At 37.8% G+C, this 23811-nt stretch overlaps 1 protein-coding gene across 7 annotated transcripts in view; it reads left to right on the top strand.

The window, feature by feature from the left end:
- The window catches only part of mlip (muscular LMNA-interacting protein), a 31929-nt gene extending 9160 nt beyond the window's left edge, over nucleotides 1-22769 (top strand). For 2 of the 7 annotated variants that reach the window (XM_027023406.3, XM_081724147.1), the window contains 11 exons: nucleotides 620-736; nucleotides 1213-1344; nucleotides 1817-3499; nucleotides 3843-3914; nucleotides 7328-7408; nucleotides 7494-7577; nucleotides 7665-7724; nucleotides 8478-8525; nucleotides 13793-13837; nucleotides 14904-15029; nucleotides 18046-20079. In XM_027023406.3, the coding sequence (XP_026879207.2) occupies nucleotides 620-736; nucleotides 1213-1344; nucleotides 1817-3499; nucleotides 3843-3914; nucleotides 7328-7408; nucleotides 7494-7577; nucleotides 7665-7724; nucleotides 8478-8525; nucleotides 13793-13837; nucleotides 14904-14999 (2418 nt within the window). In that variant the 3' untranslated portion in view covers nucleotides 15000-15029; nucleotides 18046-20079. Of the gene's footprint in view, nucleotides 1-619; nucleotides 737-1212; nucleotides 1345-1816; nucleotides 3500-3842; nucleotides 3915-7327; nucleotides 7409-7493; nucleotides 7578-7664; nucleotides 7725-8477; nucleotides 8526-13792; nucleotides 13838-14903; nucleotides 15030-15227; nucleotides 15769-16537; nucleotides 17379-18045; nucleotides 20080-22208 lie in introns of those variants that run through there. The other 5 variants (XM_081724145.1, XM_027023415.3, XM_081724144.1 and 2 more) reach the window with 5 other exon arrangements.
- Nucleotides 22770-23811: the final 1042 nt, after the last annotated feature.

Below are 23811 nucleotides of genomic sequence, written 5' to 3'. Positions count from 1 at the left end.
TCTACATTTATGTTACGTGAAGACAACCATATATTTTACTATAGCAAACAAGCTTCTCATTCTGAGTCTCCTCATCAATGATATTTATATTGCAAATCGCTTCTTTAGTATACTGTATTATTGCAGAAATATTCAGATGAGCATTTATCTGTAGCAACTTACAATTATGAGTGAGTATAACTTGAGCAACTGAGGGTTAAGGGCCTTGCTAAAGGGCCCAACAGTGGTAGCTTGGCAGTGGTGGGGCTTAAACCAGCAACCTTCCAATTACAAGTCAAGTAACTTAACTACTGAGCAGAGTACCTTGATTAGCTTAACTGTAAGTGGAGGTTAATCATTCTATGCTGTTAGAATTTGCATGTTCAGAGAGAAATATGTTTCTCACATTTTTGAAGCAGGAATGTGTTTAGTATCCTTGGTATATTTATGCATGGGCTCTGTTACGATGATTGACATATTTCCTCTGTGTATGCATAGACCTTTTGTTGTACCCTTGTGTCAGCTGTTGGGGTAGTTAAAAAATGGTGAAAAGGAGGTACTCATGCTTTTTGTCCTATATTCATTTATTTTGAATAGACCAGAATGAGGATCATGCTATTTGTATGCTCCTTTCATGTAGGTCTCCACTGTTTTTGCCACCAAGCTCAAGTCATTCACTTTCCTGCCAGTTCGTAAAAAGCTTCCCACAGAGGGCAAAGTTATTACCACAGGGGAAAATGATTCAAGTAGAGACACGGTGAGGCAATATGTTGTATATTTCATATATATAATATCTAATATTCATCATTATACAGTACTTTGTACAAATACTGTTTCTTGTGCTCTGTTCTATGTGTGCATTGCTTACATTCAGAAAGCATGTGTTTAAGCTTTTCAAGCTCTTATGCAATCCTGGTACAATCATGTGCACTTACATGTGAGCAATACCAGAGACATGTCTACTGCTAAAAGGATGGGTAGGTGGGAAGGAGAGACATGCAGATATGTAGATACCCACATGCACACCTACACCCACCCACATGTGTACACACACACACACACACACACACACACACACACACACACACACACACACACACACACACACACACACACTTCTCACCTCACATAGCTGAAGTGCTGGAAATAGCTGTCCATGACTGAAGGCCACTTTGAAATGGCTGATGTTTCAGTTTTGCTGATGCTTGGAAACATCTTCTGTCCCAATAACAGACATTGGGAGACCCTGTGGGATCTGAGAGGAGCATGGCAGAAGAACATGGTGTTTACAAGGCCAAGATTGTGTTCGTGAGAGACTCTGAAGATGTAGAACCCAAAATGATGAGCAAGCACTCTCAAACCCAGGTGAGTGTGAATTCTGCTTTGTATATAAAGTCTTGGGAAGTACCAAACAAAATGTGATGTCACTATTTGTCTTCAAATGCCATTTGCTGTGAAGCTACTCTGAAACGGAAAGAGACTGATTATGAGAAGTTTTAAATACAATTCTATTTCCAACATTTAGCTTATTATTGTAGTGACTGCAGTAGGAGTTCTTCACAAGCTTCCAACAGTGGAAAACACCAGTTTGGACAGATTCTTTCTATTTCACAGATATTTGGTCACTTGGTTGCTTATAATTTGAATTACTGAGATGAAGTCCTTTGGTAATAATTGCAGGAGATGATTCAATCGAAGAAAACAAAAATAATTTTAAGGAAACCCTTTATGGTTTTAATGTAATTTCTCCTTTAATATCACATGAAGTAGTCATTAAAGGCTTTTTGTATTATTCTAACATGTGAGGTTTTTTCGCTCCTTTGTCTTTTCTTCTCAGCTCAAACCCACTGATAAGTCAGCTCTAAGCCTATCCCCTGCCCCAGCCATGGATCATGCTGAAATAGGCTGCATAGGTCCCAAGCCCAGTCCTGTAACCACAGAGACAAGTCATAATAAACACCCTGGCATCTCTCAGCTCGGGTGTCATAACTCCGAAGTCAACTCGCGGCTGTTTTTAAACAGCATGTCCCAGAGAGAGGAGGGAGTCCTGAGCCCGGCCAGCTCTGTGGACCTTTTCACATCACCCACCTCTTCCAAAGAGTCCCTTCTCTCCGAGGGCTGGGAGCAACCGAGCAGCTGGTCCACTCTCCAAATGCTATCTCCCACCAGTTCTCCTGTTCCTTTTAGCTCTCCCTGCTCTCCGGTGAGGTCAGGGACTTTTACCCCTTCCGTTTTGCGACTCAAGCGCCATGCTCTGGCTTCGGGCTCCAGCCTGGCGCAGATGCCAAACTCTTCCAGCCGGACACTCTGTTCCGACAGCCAGGCCCCATTGCCCCGCCCACCTTCAGCCTGTGCCCGCCACAGGCCGCCTCCCACTCAGCTGTCTTTGCTGACGGCCATCTTGAGGAAGGGCCGTCTGCCAGTCCTGTCTGCTGCTTTACACAGACCCTACACTCCCTGCTGGCCCATTACCCCTGCCAGCATGTCCTCCTGTGTGGCATGCTCAGCAGCTTCTACTGTAACACCCATGGAAGGATCCCTGGCAAAACCCTGTGACTTTAGCAACATGGGCTGTAATGAGTCCACTCACAGTGCAAAACCAAAGTTTATTTCTGATACTGTATCCATGCCACCAAAGATACATAACAATGTTGGCATCTCCACAAAGCCTGTGGAAGCACTAGACTCAACTGAATCTAACACTTTTGACAGTCCTGCAATTACTATTAGGGTCATTTCATCAGCACAGTGTGCCAGCTCTTTGAATGTGCCAAGTTCTTCTCCATATCAGCCCAGAGAAGTTCATAAAGACACCTGTGTGCCCATGGATGCCAGCTCATTCATCTTTTCATCTTTCTGCAAAGCGAGGTCCCTGTCCCCCAAATCAAGCCATCTCTCCCACTTCAGCTCTGAGAATCAGGTGCCGACTCCAGTGTCATGTGATCACTCTGTACTACTTCATTCAGACCACTCGAAAGAGCCGCAAGACTCTTTCTCATCAGATCCAGGACGTGGACCCACATCAATTGGCTCCACTCTCAATACGAATTACACAAAACCTAGTCATGCACCATCCTCGACTTTCAAACATGAACAAATGCCACATGACGCCTCCCCCACCCCTGGCCTCAAACATAATCAGACTTCTCAAGATACCCCTGCTTCAACAGTCCCGAAGCACACAAATAACAGCTCACGCTCCCACTCGCCAAATTTCAAGAAAGTGTCCACTGAAATAGAACAGGTTTGCTTGGTATCCCCGGCTTTTGGACTTTCCCCTTCTCACAGAGCCCCTGGCCTTACCCATCTGGCCTACACTCCTCCTGTCTCTCCTGTCTGCCCTTTGCCCAGGCCAAGCTCCCGCTCCCCTACTTCAGATCACTGCACCCTGTCTCCCTCTCCAGCAGTCCCTAGCCACCAATTCTCCCCGTCTCCCTCTTACTCCTTCTGTTCTTCACCGTCTCCATCCCTGCGGGCCAGCACCCCAGACTGCACAGACAGAGACAGCAAAAGCAGAAAGGTACCACAAATGCTCTCAAGCAGCTCTGTTGCACGCAGCTTGAATGATTTAGCAACCCTGATGGCAGAAAGGCATTTACTCTATGACTGACATGCTTCCCAATCAAGGCCCCCCACATGGCTGGGAAACATGATATTCACCAATTTTCTAGTAGGAAGGTGGGATTATATATCTGTTCCAAAGGGCAGGTTTGGTGTGCAGGTCTGCATGTGTTCTTTGGCTTGACATTTATGAGGTTGGACATTGTGCATGTGGTTGTAGTTTGAAGCTTTTGAATTTCCAAATTCACTTTTTTATATACATGAATAAAAAGTATATACTTTTCAACCATTTCTTCCCATAGCCCTATAAGATCAAATCCACCTACAAGGCCCTTGCTGCTATTCCCACTAATACACTTCTTCTGGAACAGCAGGTAAGTTATTTTAACTGATAATATACTACCACCAGTTATTCTCATTATTTTTTTACTCTATATACATTTTCATTTAGATATTTTCTCATCTCTGACAAAACCCAATGAATTTGACTGTTTTAAAGCAATGATTACATTTTGTTGACAAAGTCAGCATTGGATTTATTTATTTATTTACATATTTACTTACTTCCTTTAGCTAAAAAGAACACTAGGCACAACCAAGCAAGCACAGAGCAGTAATAGTCCCAAGTGACAAATATTGTAAGATCAAACAAAAGAACAGAACAATAATTAGAGAACATTTCATTGCTGCATTAGCGGTATATTAGATCTTCTAAAACTACAATTGATGTTATGGTGTATATCTATTTTTAACATGTATTTAAAACCATAAACTATTTCTGGGTGTAAAGCCATTTAGCTCAGGGAGACTCATAGCTATGAATACAAACTGATGGATGATTTATTAGATTGAAAGCATTAAGATAATTGTGACTATCTTGGAATTCCCTGTGGCTGCTGTCAGGAGTTAAGAGAAATTCTCTGTAGAATTGTACATAGGTGGGTGATGAAAAGCACCTACTGCAGGGATATTAGACCAAAAGCTGGAGGTAAAAATTTGCAAATACAAGAACAGCAAGTACAGGGAATAACACATTACATGTCAACTCTTCATATTATTTGATTATGTATTTGGCAAAGCGAGTTTTCCCATATTTCCAAGCATCAATTACCAAACATTTTTTGTTTGCTACTAATTGTATTCTCTGAATAATTCTCTCTAATATTACACAGGTTTAAGAAGTCTGGTTGTGCTTTATTGTCAGATGTGATATAAATGTCTAAATGTATTTTTGGCATGTGGAGGATCTTGTGAGCAAGCCAAGGGCAACAGTGGCCAGGAAAAACACTCTGGAGCATGGGAAAAAACCTTGAGAGGAACCAAGACTCAAAGGGGGAGCCCATCCACCTCTGGCAGACAATGGTCACCACAATAATAGCAATTTTTAGAGCAAAATAAATAAAAAATGAGCAATTAATGTCTAGTCCAACTTTCTAGAGGCCGTAGTCTTGTCCCAATGGAGTGCATGCGTCTAAGACCCATCCCGCAAGAGAATGTCCATTAAGGGCAACAGAGAAGTGGCTAGGGTGGAGGTGTGGTTGGCTACAGGAGGGCACATCAGGGGGTGGTTGGAGTAGAAATGGTAGCTGAGATGGGTAGAGGCTCAGTAACATCATGACATCCCGCAAAAGAACATCCATTAAGGGCAACGGAGAGTAGTTGTCTGGATTGGAGGTGTGGTGGGCTACAGCAGGGAACATCAGGGGGTGATAGGAGTAGCCATGGAAGCTGATACAGGTTGAGGCTTAGTAACATCATGATATCAGTGGTAGGTATACCTCGGTAGAAAGAGAGACTATATTAGGCATGTCCAGGTACGAGGGTGTGTAAATTAAGGAACTATATTGTGCAATAATGGACTCTGGCAGATCTAGCTATGGCAGCACAGCTAAAAGGAAAGAGCCGAAAGGAAACACAGGCATGAGGGCACCATGGAACATCAGCACTTCGCTGCTCTTAGTCAACAAACTTGAGTGACAAAAGAAAGGTGACGTGACAGCATCATAACATCCCAGTTTACCATAACTCACAATGCCCATGGACCCCCATATCTACACCTTTACCTAAGATGGGAATTAGTTAAGAAAATGCCTGACTGTAAGGATAGCCTTAAATATTGAGACTGTCTGAATGTTGAACATTTATAGGACAGTTATTCCATAGTGAGGGAGCTTTATAGAAAAAGGCTCTGCCCCCTGCAGTAGATTTTCTTATTCTTGGTACAAGTAAAGAGCCTGCACCTTTTCATCTAAGCAGCTGTGGTGGATTGTAATGCACTAAATGTTCTCTAAGGTACTGTGGTGCAAGACCATTCAGTGCTTTGTAGGCTATTAGAAGAATTTTATAATCAATACATATTTTATTGGAAGCCAATGTAAAGTGGCCAAGATAGGAGTGATATGATAAAATGTTCTAGTTCTAGTGGTACAACCAGATAGTAAGGCATTATAGTAGACCAATTTTGAAGTAATAAATGCACAGACTATCTTTCTGCATCATGTGAAGACAGCATGTTCCTAATCTTTGAAATGTTCCTAAGGTGGAAAAAAGTGGTCTTAGAAATATTATTTACATGAGCTTTGAATGAGAAACTGGGATCCATAATAACTCCAAGATCTTTAACTGTTAGGGAAAATGTGATTGTGAGACTGAGTAATTAGAGAATGAGGACCTAGCTGTCTCTGGGTCTAATAGAATAGAAGTTTTGTCAGGATTAAGTGAGGGAAAATTCCTCAACTTCCAGTGTCTGATGTCCTTTATGCATTCATCAATAATACTAAGTTGATTTATGCCCTCTGGTTTCGCTGAGACATATAGCTGAGTATCATCAGCGTAGCAATGGAAACCAGAACAATGTTTACGTATAATGTCACCTAGCTGTAGCATATAAAAAGAAAAATGCAAAGGCCCTAGAACAGGTCCTTGTGGGATACCTTAGCAAACTTTGTTGAATGCTGAGAAGTCTCCATTCACATTAACAAACTGGTAGCGACCAGCGAGGTAAGATTTAAACCAGGAAAGGGCTGTTCCCTTAATCTCAACAACATTTTCGAGTCTACCTAGTAAAATGTTGTGATCTATAGTGTCAAATGCTGTACTCAGATCAAGCAATATAAGCAAAGAGACATAACCCTAGTCAGAAGCCATCAAAAGGTCATTAACTACTTTAATTAGTGCTGTTTCTATACTGTGATTAGGCCTAAACCCTGACTAAAAGACTTCATGTATCTGGTTCAGATTCAGATATGAGCTTAGCTGCTGAGCTACCGCTTTTTCTAGGATCCTGGAAATAAATGATTGAGATTGGCTTATAGTTTGACAGCTGACATGGGTCGAGGTTAGAATTTTTGATAAGTGGTCTGATTACTGTTAATTGAATGATTTAGGAACAAGGTTCAAGGAGGAGTTTATTAAATTTAGTAACGGTTGTATTACTGCAGATAGGTAGTGTGTGGGCAGTGAATCTAGTAAGCAAGCGGAGGATTTTGAGTGCAAGATCAGAGATGCAAGTTCTGGCTCTTGGATAGGTGTAAAGAATTCTAGAGTCATTTTTGGCTAGTAGCAAATGAAAAGTCTGCGAGATTTGTAATAAATCTAGGTGCAGTGGCTGATGTGATCATGTGTCTGGTATGATAGTGAGGCGAGGTTACTATATTGTGGCTTCTATTATCTTGACCTAATTTCCCCAGCATTACCAATAATGATTAACAGCATGAGCAATTTTGGAGCCGCAATCTATTGTCTATGAGCTTTGAGATTCACCCTAATGTTGTTTTTTCTATTAAAGGCAATTGATGATGAGGTTGAGATGAATGAGGCTTCTCTGGAATCTAGTGATAGTTTTGCATGGGAAGACCCTCATTCACAGGTACTGGAGGAGCACAGTGTAAATTCATGTCGGTCCAGCACTTAGAAGACATCTACAGATGCTGAGCTGTATTTATTCCATGCAGATGTGCACCCCTGCTCAGCTTCGACAGCAGTCGGCAGAACTGTATGCAGTTATTGATGAAGTTTTAGAAGATACAAACCAAACAGTAAGTAACCATTCAACCCCACTGCTCTGGGATTAAAAACTATATTTGCTATATTTTAACATAACTTACACTTTCTGTTTATTTCAGTGTCAATCGGGCCCTGCTAACAAACTCATTGTTATATCTTCTGCTTCAGAGACACCAAGGGTATGGAGTTTTGCAGTTATGTATGTGTTAGCAGGCATTACCTGCTCAAAAATGTGTGGACCTGTCACAGTTGGTCCCTACTAGCGTCTTTGTTTCCATGGTTTGCCTGTCTTGTGTATTGTTTTGGTTCCAGTCCTTAGTTTTGTTTTCTCCTCCACTCGTTTGGTTTTTCACACCTATCATTACTTTCACCTGTTCTTTATTTCTAGCCTTGTTAACTTAATGTATTTAAAGCCTGTCTTGTTCCCTGTGTCTGGGCTGTTCATTGTATGTAAGTCTGTATGATGGAAAACCATTGTTTTGGTTATCCAACTCTGTTTATGTAATTCTTAGCTTGTATGTTATTCTTAGTGTAAGTTTATCCTAGCCTTCATGTTTCTTAGCCTCTGAGTTCCTCCTAGCCTCTTTGTTATAGCCTGCTTCCTCTGTTTGCCTTCGTGTGCTTTTGTTTGTTTGTGATCATGTATTCTCGGACTCTCTGTGTTGGCTCTATGACCCTGGACTACTCTGACGACTATGACCCCTAATAAATCTCGCTCTTCTCCGCACATGCATCCGCCTCCTTACCACTCACCGTTATAGGACCTGTGCTCTGGTGAAAGTAACAATGCCTTAATCCAGTACAATTGGAGTAAATTCTCAAATAACATAAAAACGGTTGCTAAAAATCACTAACTTATTCAAAGCAGTATCAGTTTAGTTTAGAAAATACAGCTTTACACTTTTCCTTTTTCTCTACTTGAATGTCCACAGAAATTAACATCGCCATCGCCAAGATCTTTAGGACGTGAAACGAAATATGTAAGTTTATTTTTTATTATTGTCATTACAAACTTCCTTTCTAAGGTAGCGTAATAAAAATGTGAACACATTTTGATATGAAAACTTCATTCAGTGTGTGAATGCAAACACTGCATTGTGATTTTGTCAACATGTTGGATAAAGGATAAAGGTTCTCAGGTTCTCATTCTCCCTGTGTGGTGCCTAAAAGTTGTCTATTGTCTGTTTTTTTTAACAAGACTGTTCAGGGCATATCTAAATAAATCAGCTTGTTTTTCTTCAGTCACATATGTGTGTGCTATGAGCAAGAGGGTTGGGTGAAATGAAAGATGAATAGGAACATGTGGTTATGGTGATTAAACAGTCATGTTTTAAAATCTGATCTAATCATAGTATGCATCACAAAAAAGAAACTACATTATTTGAAACAGTGGTAAAAGTGCCATGCAGCTTGAGATTTTATTATTATTTTTATTATTAACCAAGTACCTTATTGTAATTAAGGTACTTGACTAGTAATCAGAAGGATGCTGGTTCAAGCCCCACCACTGCCAGGTTGTCACTGTTGGGCCCCTGAGCAATGCCCTTAACCTTCAGTTGCTCGAACTGTACTCAGTGATGATTCTAAGTCACACTGGACAAAAGCATCAGCTAAATTCTGTAAATGTAATGTAAATGTATTACTCACTGCAAATAGCCTAATATTAAAAATGTGCTATATCATAAAGGATGCAATCTCTATAACTGTTCATTTATATCTGTGTGCATGGATGTAATTATATCCATGTACTGCCATACAGCAGCATAACTAAGTTTACCTTAAACATTTCATGACCTACTATAATACTGTACTTTGCTTGCCCCGCTGATGGCAGTTTCTCTGGAACGCTTGTATACTTCACTGCGATTATGACTACCCCTCTCTCTCTTAGTGATTTATATATATGAGGGCACATGGTTAAGTTTCCCAGGATGTCATTCACCGCCGCGAAACTGTGAATCAGATAAATTACATGTTTAATATGGTTTAAATGTGGTGTTTTATTAGTGGGTTTTGAATGTTTATTGAGCTTAATCATGCCTTTTTGGTTGGTTACTTGAGTGTGAACTTTAATTACCAGCTTCATGATATATGCACTTCTGTATATTGAGTCTTCTTCCTACATGTTTCTTGCATGCATGCATGCATGTGAAAGCTTGCACTGCTATAAATAAATATGTGCTGTTGGAGCAGAAAATTTCAGTCTCTTACAACAATACCCTGCATGTTGCATAGTCCTTCATTACTAGTAGCCCGGGTCAGTCAATAGTGGCCACAATGGTCTGCCAGAGCTAACAGTGCAGTTTATTTTATGCCATCAAAAATAAACTTCATCTACTCAGCTCCTCTATCTTCTGAAGAGGGTGGCTGATTTAACAATTGCAGAGGTTTGTGCAACGAACAACAGAGCAGTTCTCATGCTGAGATCTTAACTTCGACATAATGCTGCACATATGAGAAAAAAGACCAAATAACTGTTTAGACATACCTCATATGTTAAAGGTCAAATTAAATATGCAAGAGTATAAAATACACTAACAACAAAGTTATTTTGTGACATGTACTACATCTTCCTGTGACCTAATAATGCCAGCTCAGCCTTTTCATAGCATAACCTAGCCCTTGGGCCCTTTTTTAAAACTTAAAGAAAGACTTCCCTATTAAGGTGGACAAAGTGGAGATTACATCACCAGGCATATTTTTTTTTTCATTCTGCTCATTTTCCTATCTTCAGGCAAGGAAACAAATGTTTTAGTAAACTCCTAGGTTTAAATAATTAGTTAGCTCTGTGGTGTATTGAACAATGGTTCAATTAATTGATTGGGACCTTTAAACTTTATTTCTATTGTGCTTGGACCTATTTATGACCTATTTATTATCTTGTGTCCAGCACACCTGTAATAGCTGTCAATAGCACCAGAAGTAATAATGAAAAGCAATTGATGTGTGACCTAAACTAAATTTGATTTGGATTTTAAATCCTTTGCCTTCTAATTAAACAATCCTTTTTTCCTTTTCTGGTCCAATGCAGAACAGAAGGTATGCTTCATTTACATATTAGCAATCTATTTCAGCAGCTGAAATGCTATCACATTACTGTCAGTCTTTCACTGATTACATCTTGGTGCTTACTGGATGTCAGCTGGAGAAAATGACAAATTATACACATGTACACATAAATGAATATAATATTTACTGGGCTGTTGAGACTGGTTGAGTAGACGGAGGATGTACAATCTATGCAAAATCTCACATCTCTGTCAGCCATGGCTGATGCATAGTTAAACTGGCAGAGCTAATCATTAAAGATATGACTGTATGTGATTTAAAGTCAGAGTGACACTTGGCTCTACACTTCAATATCTATTTACTCAGTACAGTAACCTATACTTTTGGGTTTTTGTTTAAATAAATTTAAGGTCCACAATTCTGAGAAATGTGACAACAAAAACATTTTACTTTGAGGAATATTTTAAAATAAAGTGTAATTGGGTAGTTACATTATTAATGCTATAACCCGAAAACACTAGGTAGCCTAAAAAATGCTAATGTACATCAGCCCATACTGATTTGCATGCATATTTTCAAAATAAGCCCTTAGGTTGTTAGAGCTGGAATGGTAGACTAACTGTATCTTACTTAGTTTGCATGCAACTTTATTGTGAGATTCCACAAATTTACCATCTACTTACCAAAACTGCACAAAGTACAAATCACACTCTCAATGGCCATGCCGTGAACTCTATGCCATTTTTACCACACGGTTGTTGTTGAATTACTGGCTTGTATCAGCGTGACCTATATTTCGATTTCAATCAATGAAATTGATGTTGCATGACTCCTGCCCAATATGTAACTGCAGCAGACAAGGCCCACAAAAGAATTTGTAAGGCAGCCGGCGATGGTAGTGCTGCTTTTCTCCCCACAATCATATATTAATGTTCAAATTGAAAGTCTGTATTTTTAAAATAATTTGATTATAGAATCAAATTTAGAATATCTGTTGACAGAAGTAGTCAGGACACAAGCTGGGTCACCTGGGCGAGGGGGTCAGATGGTGAAAGACCCAAAACCCTTGAAGACTCCAGAAACTTCACTGATGATCCCGATGATGTATCTTGCATCATCATAGCAAGTAAAATCAAGTAATTTTATGTAATTTAATTTATGCAAAATGTAATTTAATTGATTAGAAGAACCCACTTGACCCTATATGAAACTCCCTGCAAAACCTACCATAATCAACCAGACAGTAAAAAATGAGTAGCATATTGTTTTGATCTTATTGTAAATGAGCATTGCCCCATACATTTTAATAAGCAAGCCTTTGTACATAATAGTTTTTAAGGTTTTAAATGTTGTGGCCGACAACATCTAAGTAGATTAGGAATAAAAATAATTTTCCTGTTCTGTATTGGTGACTGTATTGTTGACTTTGCCTGCTTTTGATATTCCTGTCTGCCTGTTAGACACTGGACTGTTTTCATCTTCTTACTGTCTGGTGTGTGTGTGTGTGTGTGTGTAGATAGATATTTTAAACTCCATATACTATTGTATAAAAATCATGTTTCATCTTCCAGTGCATAGTCATATCTTTTTCAGTACACTTGGGTCTTCTAGCAGATACCGGGAAGTTTGAGATTGTATAGTATTTTTAGTGTTCTTAGGATTGTGCTCGTCTGATTTGAGATTAATATTGTCTTTGCTGGGATCTGTTGGAGCCACTCCTCTGCTTTAGTTGCAAGTGCCCTTATCACCACTGGGACAAATTTGGCGTTAACCTTCCACATTCTCTCTTTCTTCTTTCAATCACTGATATTTTTCTAACTTCTCGTATTCCTTCCTTTCAATGTTTCCATCACTTGGAACTGCCACTTTTATTAATACAGATGTGTTTTCTGAATCTTCTCCACAATCATGATATCAGGTCTGATCACCACTACTTTTTCTCTCTCTGGATCTGGATGTCCCATAGGATCTTTTAGACCTGCTGTTCTCTATCACTCCCTGTGGTTCCATGTGAACTTGGGTGTTCTCTTGGGTGCACTTTTTGCATAGTCTCTTATCTTTAGTGTGTGTGTGTGTACATATATTTGCTCTCTCCTCGGGCGTATATTCCTTCAAGCTTGGGGCCTCTATTAGAGGCCTGAGAGCTTTTGTGAGGTTTTTTTCTGCATAGTAGTAGGACTGCAGGACTGCACTCTTCTGGATGGAGATCTCGGATATTTTTCCTGTAATCTGCTGGAGCCATTCTCTCAGTTTGGGGTCACAGCCCCTAGTGCTTCGATTAGCATGGGTCCCATTGTTGCCTTCACCAAACACATCTTTTCTTTCAGACCTTGGTATTTCTCGAGCTTTTTGTATTCATTGTTCCCGATGTTGCTATCATTCGGGATTGACATATCTATCACTACATCCCTCTTCTGCTTTTTATCCACCACTACTAAGGTTGGTTATCATTTACCATCTTGTCTGTCTGTATCTGGACATCCCAAAGGATATTAGCATGGTAATTTTCCATGACCTTTGGGGGCATATCCTACTGTAACAAAAGCGTATAATTTTATGAATTGTTGAAATACGGCACCACCATAAAATACAGGGAAAATACGTTAGCTAACAATGGTGAAGTACCGAAGGCTTATCAAGGTTTTATCAGTCACTGACTTGAAATGAGTGATTCCTTTGCATGTTGCGAATTTTGTAAGGTCATGATGGTGTGATGACTATATAGCAGCATTTGACACATCTATGCTATGATCTGTTCAATACAACCAGGTGGGATTCAATCAGGTCACTTGTTAGTGCTAAGCTCACTATTGCATTCTTGCTTCTTTACAATGTATCAAAAATTGACTTTGGCAATCTTATGTTTTTGCTCTCAGAGGGATTTTTGTCTTGACTGTTTTTGTCCTGACCAAGTTGAGATCAACAGACTCCAAATGTAAATGCCACACCTAAAATCCCTTATGTGAAACCTATGATAAATTGATCCTCATCTGACCAGGAAATGACAGAGCAGCCACTTTTTGGTCTCCTAAAATGGGAAGATGATGTAAGGAACACTGTCATCATTAAAACAAAATGGGTGTGTGGTTTACCGTCTGGAATTCAACACAATGACCACAATAAAGCTTTTAATATCAATGCTGAATTTTGCATAAGGTTTAATCGATATAAGTCTACTAGACTGCAATATTTAATTACAGAAATGCAATTATTAATACATATTCTCTTATTCTCCTAGGCCAGCTTTCCTTGTCAATCTCCTGGACCTACTGAGAGAATAATGGTTGGTCTTTCTCTTTTAATGAAAATATTGTTATACTTTCCTAAGTGCTTTTGTGAGAGATATTAAAAAGGGATACTTGCATAGTAAGAACCTCAAAAAATCACTTCAGTTATTAGAAACCTGTCACTATGAAATAAATGCATTTAAATTTATTCTAAGCTTCTGAATTCTACAGATGAAAAGAGTTCTTGATTTAAAAATAATATGGCTGTGTTGTCTTAAAGAAGCTGTTCATCTATTTTCTTGCATTCAACATTTTCAATATATTATTTACTGAACTATTCATGTGGAATTAAGAGTTTTTTCCAGTTGATATAGAAAACTGCTTTGCATTCATAGATATGGTTGGTAAGGCTTTTTCAGAATTGCTAGCATTTATATTAAATATTTAAATAGAACTATCTGACATATCTAAAGAAATGTTTTTTAAAACTTGCTCTTTTAGGCCAAAGAAAGTTGATAGCAAGACAAACCAAGCTTGCATTTTATTGGTCCAGATAGTACTATACTCTTCAAATGTTAGTTTCTTGTCTTAGATACCAGAGGTTACATTTCACATTTACTGCATTTTTCAGACAGTTTTATCCAGAGCAACTTACAATTTCAATCATGTTACAGAGGCAGGCAATTGTAGTGCTACGAGCCTTGCCCAAGGATTCTTATTGGTATAGCATAGATCACTCACCCAAACAGGGACTGAACCCCAGTACACCACAGGGGAGGTAGTGTTGTTACCTATTACAATATACCAACCACAAGCAGCAGGCTCACATGTTGAGTTGAGTCAGTCACATGAAAATTGTGTGCTCAGAGCTTCCTCTGGGTGCCTTTAACACACAAGGCCAGTTACTGAGGGGCACACATCTACTCAGCAAGATAGGTTATATAATTGAAATTCATGTCATGTTCTAGTGATTGTTACTGTTACTTAATATTAGTGGTGGTATAAATATCCATATGTAGAAAATATACAGCTATAGAAAAAAGGTAATTTGTAGTGATGCTACAAAAAGTCATCTCATTCAGTTGTACCTACTATATTATTACATTTTAATCTTTAATATAGACAAAACCAGGAGTTATAAGGCCAGTCACTGTAACAGCAAGATTGTTTGATGACAAAGTGGAAGAATATTTCCCGAATCCCTTCCAAAGATACTAGGATGATGCTGCAAATTGTTACCAGTACACGGTAAGTAGAAATATGCACTTTATTGCATATTAATAATATTGATATGCTATAGCTTAAATGTAAAACTACATGAACAAATTATGCAATTAGTTGCCATATCATGATATGTCTGCCATATTATAATAGTTTGCAAATCCATATTTATTTACACACCATGCTGATGTTACTAAATCTTGTGTCCTAACATTTCATATACAGTGCTGGAGTGGAATTTGTGATCCAGAACTAATTATCCATCATCAGTACTTGACCTCAGTAAAACTATCATAGCTGAATACAACAATCCTCACAGCAATGTTCCAACAATTATTGTAACGCACCCAGAAGAGTAGAGGCAGTAACTACAGCAAAGGGGGAAAAACAAAGTATGCTCAGTAGCAAAAACTGAGAAAATTAAAACCACTGGGAATAGCCTAGTGCAATGGTACTTAAAGGAGCAATAAGTCATTTTTACCACCACAAAGTAGCAAACAATATAGATTAAACTGATTACATTTTTTGATATAGTGCAGCTCACATGAAGTTTTATCAAACTTCTTTGTAGTCTCCATAAACTGAGTCCACCACACACAGGCAGCCATATTTAAAATAGATACAGAATATCTGAAAGATCCAGCCACTAGGTGTCAGTATAGTGACTGTTTCATAATATGAAGACACTGGAAAAAATGACTTATTGCTCCTTTAACCTATGGGCTTTCATGGGTTAAGGCTAGACGAATGATGGTTTTCAAAATAAGCATACAAAATGCATAGATTAGTGATAACATTTTTGACAATTCCTTTTCATAGGCCAATAAAATCATGTCTTTGTAAGTTAAAACAGATGAGCTGTGTGAGCTGCAAAACATCCTTATCTAGCTAGAGAATTTAAGCTTTGCGCAACGTTAAACATTAAACTAAAAAAGCTCTGAAGATAACGGCTAACTAACTACACTATATATGCGTTCTGTGACTATTCACGATGGTACAAAGGGTCCACATACGCAGTGTGTGCTCTCATATGAGGTAACTGCTTAAGACGTCTGCTATCTTAAGCAGTTACCTCATATGAGAGCATATCTTTTTCTTATTGAGCTCACATGTTTACGTTTATATTTATTTTTTGTATGGTCAGTAAGGCATTAAAAAAAGCGTTTAGGAGCCGTTCTTTATTAACGTACTAGCCAAGCTGCTAGCTAACCTAGCATGCAAAGTAGCTAGCGAGCATATTATTGCAGAAGTCGTCCAATATTTATTAAGGAACGTCCCCTGCGATGGGAAACGTAAATATTTTTGAGAGGGAGACTGAAGTTAGCTAGTTACAAAACGATTACAGTACACATTAGCTTGCTAGTAGCTAAAATATTTTTGACACATTTAAATCAGTCAGTCAGTCTGTCTATCTATCAAACATTAACATTACATAAATGTAGCAAAGATAATCAGAAACCTCTAAGATTACTTACTTTTCTGTTTCTCCGGCATTTGTGAAGTTGTAACCAGTAAAATACGTTCTCATACAACAGAAAAACGGTTTGGGATGGTGAGAAATATTTGCATTAAAACTACATAATACAGTGGGGGCAGGACGGAAAACTGGATAGAGGCAAAGCTGGAGTGGCGTTTTTGCAATGGAGATGGTTTTCGTGTCTCTCTTTTTTTTCCTGGGGGAGACCATTCCCCCCCCCCCCCCTCAAATCGAGCCCTGGAGATATCCAATAAATCCATCAACTTCATCACTGTCAGACACAATATGCTTGCTGGCTATTTAACACTTAATGATGGAGCCTCTGAAACATAACAAGCTGTCGATTGCAGATTAGACGTTTGACTGAAATCATGCTTATAAAACACAAGTACTTTAATGTTCCAGTGTTGCTATCTAATTTAACTGTATTCTAGTTAAAAATAATAATAATTAAACACCATAAAAATAAACAAGACATCTTGTAAGTGCCTTGAGAAGCTGGCATCTGTCAAGAAACGGAAATGTTTTGACATCTTAAATACCGTGTTTATCCTCATAGGCTTTTTACCCAAATTGTAGGCAGTAAGTCATTATAAAGATTTCAATGGATGATTTACATCTATGAGAAGAGATTACCAAAAACCCAAAGAGAGAAACTTTCCCAGTTTGTCATTTGCTTTGACATTTAAACATTGAGGTGATAGTAAAATCTTTCCCAAATGTTTGTTTATGTTAACTTTTATATGACTGGGAAAATAAATTATATTTAACCGCTGTGATTACAAATATTGCTGCCATTAAATGACTGCCATTCAATGATTTCTACTGCAATTGTAACACAAACTTTACAAGGTGTGTCACGCCACTCTTATTAAATGAAAAATAAACACAGAGATTCAGAGATTTCTCCTTGACTCTTTCATGGCTTGTATCTTCACTAACCAGATACATAAAAATATAAGGTATTGAGAACTTTGGTAGAGTTTAATCATTGGCATTGTACCTAAGCCCTTTCACAAAACTTTTGAGTTTTCATACCCACTGAGTTCCTCTGCTGCCACCCAGCTGCTCAGACTGCCCTGAGCCCTGTTGCTGAGTTTTCACTTGGGAGAAGAAAGCACTTTCATCCAAATTTCATCCAATTTTATCCAAATGCATTAAAGACCCGATTTCTGTTTGCTCCAGATCATCAAAAGGAGCAAAAGTTGTTAAAGTAATCAGCAGGAGGTGGATGTTCACCAGTAATAATCATTTTAAAATGTATATGCACACAATTCACTATTCCATGTTTTCTTCCTACATTGAAAGTGTACTGCAATTACAACCATTTATGTATATATTGACCGAACAGATGTGAGCTTAAAGTTATCCTCTGAAAAGCAGTGGTCCATTGGATGCCTTCAGAATAAATTGTGTGTCATCAAGCAATTTTCAAGCCTGCTTAATGCTTCTGTGCTAAAATAAAATTGTCAGAATACAGTATTTTAGTTATGGTTAATACATTAGTGGCAGGACAGTCAATGCCCATTAATTCATGTGTTTTTGCCTGATTTTTATTTATTTCAGAGAAACTGCTCTCCAGCTTTAAGCTTCACTGATAGATTTCTTCAGCTACCAATGGAACCACTGCCTGGTGTTCTTGTTGTTTTCAAGCCCTCTCTTTGGCTTAAAAGACTTGTTGAAACTATACTGCTTGCAGTATGTGACAAAGTATTAGCAAAAAAACAAAAAAAACAAAACATTTTGTCTTTATAATATTCCTTTAGAAAAGGGTTCAAGTATAGTTTAGCCTAGACAGTTTATTTATTGATTCAATTTCTTTCAGAACTGTTCTAGTTATGTGTTAGGTGTTGTGTGTTATAGTTTCTGTGGGGAATGTGGGGATAGTTTTGCTGGTTAATTAAAAACATTTCAACTTGCTATTTTCAATTAATAAATAAACACCACATTGCATGCAGATGAGATAAGTGTAAGTAATTGTAAGATAAGTCATTGTAAATATGGTCACACATTGGCTTATATAGAGTGATATACCGATATAGTTCTGGTGTCAACACTATCTGCAAAACAAAAATTAACCTCACTGGTACATTTAAATTGTTCCAAAAGAGCATGTCTCACATATACATCAGGTCAGCTACCATCAGATTTGTTTTGAAAGATATAGCTAAATTAAATATACATTCAACACATCAACCTCTTAAGTTACATGTGGGTTTGGGTAGGTTTGGACACTTAAAGATAATATCTCTTCTAACTAATATTGTACTACCTGTTTAGCCAATCTGCTTTAAGGTTAATGCAGTATTTGACTCTCAGTGACTCCCAGACATTTTAATCTTCCCAAGTTATTAAGATCACTTGACCTGTTTTCAATACCAGTAGATTTCTATAGTGAAGCAAACTCCTCTAGGGACCGCCACTGTTCCTAGTCCATATGTTATTTGAATAGTCTTTGCTTTTATTTTACTACAGAGGCACATTATCTTTCTTTCAGGCTCCTTATACTGATTATGCACTGGTCTAAAATTGGTACTGCTATTTACGGTCATTTAATTATTAATTTACTGCATCTGTTTGTAGCTGTGATCTCTGTGCTGTAATAAAGTTGCTTAATTATTGATGTGATGACCCACAGCTGACCCATGCAATAGATCCTGATTAGAAATCACCTTTATTCATCAAAGATGTTTGTGTGTGCATGTGTGTGTGTTTGTGTGTGCGCGTGTGTGTAGGAAGGTGCATACTCTCAACTCTGTTACTAATTAAGTGGCTCTTAGTTGGCTGTGTATCTTTAGATTGGAGTGTTTCTGTCGTCCTCTCCTCTGGAGTGTTTTGTTTTATAGATTGAAAATTTCATGATTTACTGCTAGCCATTCTCATGTTTAAAACTCCTGAAAGGTCTGGCTTTACAGTACAATTACAATGCAATTTCTTTTTAGAATGGTTATCTGCTCTTTTTGACTTATTAGGGTTGTTTTTGCAGGACATTTATGTGGTGGGTCCCAGTTTTTTTTACGGTTATTTTTGACGGCTCTTATTCTTGTGGTACTTTCAAAATAGAACTAAATGTTTCTGATTCTGAATTCCAAACTCCAAGTTTAATTGAGCCTGACAATTCCTCCCTACATCAGCTCATTTCCATTTTTAAATAGCAAATCACTCAAGAGGAGTGCTTCAGTAATTACATTTTAAATAACATCAATAGATTCTATAAAGGATATTTTTCTGGGCTAATCTGTGACATTTGATTAGCACCACAAAGTCTGGTTCAATGCAATTTAGTGGATAACATAAGACCCATGTTTTGCAGTTTGTCAGCAATATATCATCCACTGAAGATGAGGATGATGGAAGGGGTCCCTCAGAAAGGATGTGGGAACAGGGCCAGATGGGTCCTTTTGAGAAGCCAGGGCAGGGTGCATCAGGTCCAAAACACCCCTCTGAGCAGGGGCCACCACCAAGACATGGATCTTCACAGCTCTTTGTATATTGTACAGCATGAAGTATGATTAGTCTTCTAGAGCCCTAATACTTAAAGTTCATCTTTCACCGTTCTTTTTATTCTGATCCAGTAAATAATAAAGGTGTGTCACTTTTTTTTTAGGAATTTTTATTGCAATGCATTTTCACAACACGGTGAGATATGAAGAAAGTGTCACTGCCAGTGTGTGCAAATGCTGCTACTCTCTTGAAATCAGTGCATTTATCTGCTTACTTGCACACATTTTAAAAATATATTTTATAAACTTACTGACACTCATTGATTTGTTTACCTTACTCTTTTTTAATAGCATGGTATGATATACTGTGCAGAACTATTCCATGACTGTCCTAACCACTGTGGAGAATCTCTCATTCTCAAATGCTCTTTTTAAAATTCCATTCTTGTTAAAGTCCATTATATATTTTAAATACATGCCCAAGAAATATCCAAAGTATCCCAAAAGAAAATGTGTTTCATCTAAATAAAACCTTTAACATAAGACAAATAAAAAACATGTTGTTTTTACCTAAATATAAAATAACATTTCAAATAAACAAAGTTATCAAAAAATACCAAAATGGCCATAAATGTTTTGTGGGAAGTGTGCATGTTATGTAAATGCACCATTGTGAAAATCAAAGTCAATTCTTAACCAGATCATTATCTGTTGAATATATCTAAATATACCAAAAAAATTATCTCATGAAATTCTCATGAAATTAATTTGAATCCTGTTGCTTTAAGAGTTTGTAGTGATTTCACCATTCATAAAAACACAAATATCAACTAGCTTTTTGCCTGAGGCAACATCATGTTATATCAGTATGTACTCTTTCTTCTCAGTGATCAGTAACCATAAAGACAACATCTATATCCAACTGATTTTTCAGGCTTTCAAGCAGCCTCTTATGTTCTTTGCAACGGAACCTCTCAATCTGGTGTGTTTTCTACAAGAACATAGTTGACAGTTTGTAAAGATGCTTACTTTCTTGAGGTGCAGAGCACTGCCTACAGCTGATCAGAATCCTGAATGCTTCAACATGGTGGAGAGGCCTCAAGCAGAGAGCAGTTGCGTAAGATCCTTGCCAGATTAATGACTGCCGGTTCCCAGCAGAGAGCACAATGAACTCCAAGGTTCCTGGTATTTAAATCAGCTGAAGATTTGGAAATTTAAAGTTCCCTGGCTGAGTTTCAGCCAAATGCTGCTTAGCAATACCCAAAGCTAACTAACTCTAACGGGCTTATGCAAATTAGATGTACAGTTATGAGCCTTGGGTGATCCATAAAGAACCAGCTGTCCTCGACATTTTATATATATGTAATCACCAATTTTCAAGTCCCATTTAGCTTTTGAGTCAATATTGTTAGTTTAGCATGAATATTTAGTATCATCACCCACATAATAGTGTGCTGTTTCGTAATCTTTATTTTAGTTGTAATTATAAGAACCATTTTCAAACAACATTTCTTCTATATGGGAGATCGATGGATAGGATATCGCTTTGATGTGTATGAATTTGCCACTCCATGTTTTTGAAGCCTTTTTGGAGTCACGTTGCAATGTTGAGTGCCTCTGTGAAGGATGGCAGGGAATGCTAAGTGCCTGACTCTGTTATGGCAGCATGTAGGGCCACATGGGCAAAAGGAGAGAAGGATCCTGCATTTTCTTCCAACTATGGTGCAGCTATCTGTATCCTCAGTTATAGGCAGTGAGTGAAAATACTGCAGCAGGACTCACTTCTGCACTCCAAATCAGTGAATTATATTCCATTATATATTTTAAATACATGCCCAAGAAATATCCAAAGTATCCCAAAAGAAAATGTGTTTCATGTAAATAAAACCTTTAACATAAGACAAATAAAAAACATGTTGTTTTTACCTAAATATAAAATAACATTTCAAATAAACAAAGTTATCAAAAAATACCAAAATGGCCATAAATGTTTTGTGGGAAATGTGCATGTTATGCATTACTCATAAAGTGACATCAGAAACCTTGCAATTTAATCCCCTACACATATTACACTGCATACTTCACACTTTGGTATATCAGAAAGTATGAAGGTCAAAAAAGACCGCGATTTATTGTTTACACTAAGGCATCACAAAGACTACCATGGATAGTCACTTTTGATCTGCTGAGTTTGAGATTTTAAGTATGCAGTAGGCTACATACAATAGTTTTCATCTATGTGAGAATATGTATCATTGAAGAAGATAAAATATTTTCTGTCTACAGAAACACAAAAATGGTGACATCAGCTGGAGAAGGATATTACTTATTGCAAAAGCTGACCACATTTTTTAAATAGCAATTTTGAACTGCATTCATTATGTCACAGTTAGTCTAGCCCAGCTTCCATGTTCTATGGTTTCCCTGTTGTATGTATTATTTTGGTTCCATTCCTTAGTTTAATTTTCTCCACCCCTCGTTTGGTTTTCCACGCTTGTCCTTACTTTCACCTGTTCCTCGTTTATAGTCTTGTTAAGTTCATGCATTTAAATCCTGTCTGGTTCCATTTGTTTTGGCTGTTCAGTAGATGTTTAAATAGATGTTTTTGAAACCTCATCTGTATGTATGTAAATTTGTACTTCGTGCATTTGTATTTATCCTAGCCGTCCCTGTTTCTTACACTCCGAGTTTGTCCTAGCCTCTGTTATAGCCTGCTTCCCCTGTTTCCTTCCTGTGTTTTTGGTTTTTCATGTATCCCCATAATATCCATATCAGGAGACTGACCCTGGTCTACTCTAACGGATAAGACTTTGGAATTGACCCTAATAAATCTTGCTCATCTCCTCACATGCGTCCGTCTCCTTAACGCTCGCCATTACACATTGAAAGTTTGAAACTCAAAGTAGTTCTTTGAAATCCATTAATATAATGGCTGCTAAACTTTCACATGATATAATCCGTCTCTAATTATTAAAGCTGCTAACTTGTTTCAAATCATAAAATCTATGCCTTTTATTAGAATTATAATTGCAGGGGTTTATTAGACTTTTGGGTAATAAAGAACCTCTGGTATTCTTCCACCTCTCTCTTTTGTCATCTTTGAATCAAAACAAATACCTCAGTGCTCTACCTGCTAATAAAAATATTTCCTCTCTACTGTGCTACTTTGATTTCCTTGTTCATGTAGCTGTTTTTTGTTAGAGAAGGGGAGAGAGAGGAACAATTCGATCTTATTCAAACATGCAGGTCATGTCTGAGTAGTTTTCTCTCATTAGACCAGTTTCCCTCCTGTTTAATGAAATTCACCTATTCTCTCTTGGTGGTATTTTAAAGCCAAATAAAGGGACCGCAGGGGACTCTGGATTGCAGCACTCTATTATGACTTGCAGCATGTGTTAACAGCTGCATTCCTCCTGTTAAGAAATATACCACCCTCATTTAAAAGGTTGATAGATCTTGATTAGTTTATACACCATGTATGAAGGCTTTTTAACTTCATGAAGGCAGATGTCAATATTATTCTATATAACTATTATTTCTTAAAATCAGTGTCATAAATAATCCTTCATGATCATAGTACAAACTGTTACATTTGATAATATGGCTCAAAACAAACCATAGGGTAAATTTCTCACACTGTGATTTAGCCCAAAATGAAGTACAGTGCAGTTCCCTCTGCAAAATAAAGCATACAGTAATGACTCTAGTAAAGGTATGTAAATATCCTTATCAAAGCATTTTGATAACAAGTAAAAAAGCTACATTCAACACCTGTTGAGGAAAACATTAACCACTCCATGATAAACAACCCACTAAATGCAGATTACTTCAGCAGTGTAAACTTTGGTACCAGAACATCAAAGATGGAACTTTTTTTTTATCACAAGGA

Source organism: Electrophorus electricus, chromosome 12 (assembly GCF_041902795.1).
Source record: "Electrophorus electricus isolate QZ-2024a chromosome 12, ASM4190279v1, whole genome shotgun sequence".
NCBI classification, from domain to species: Eukaryota; Metazoa; Chordata; class Actinopteri; order Gymnotiformes; family Gymnotidae; genus Electrophorus; species Electrophorus electricus.
This window is presented reverse-complemented; position numbering and strand designations above follow the sequence as displayed.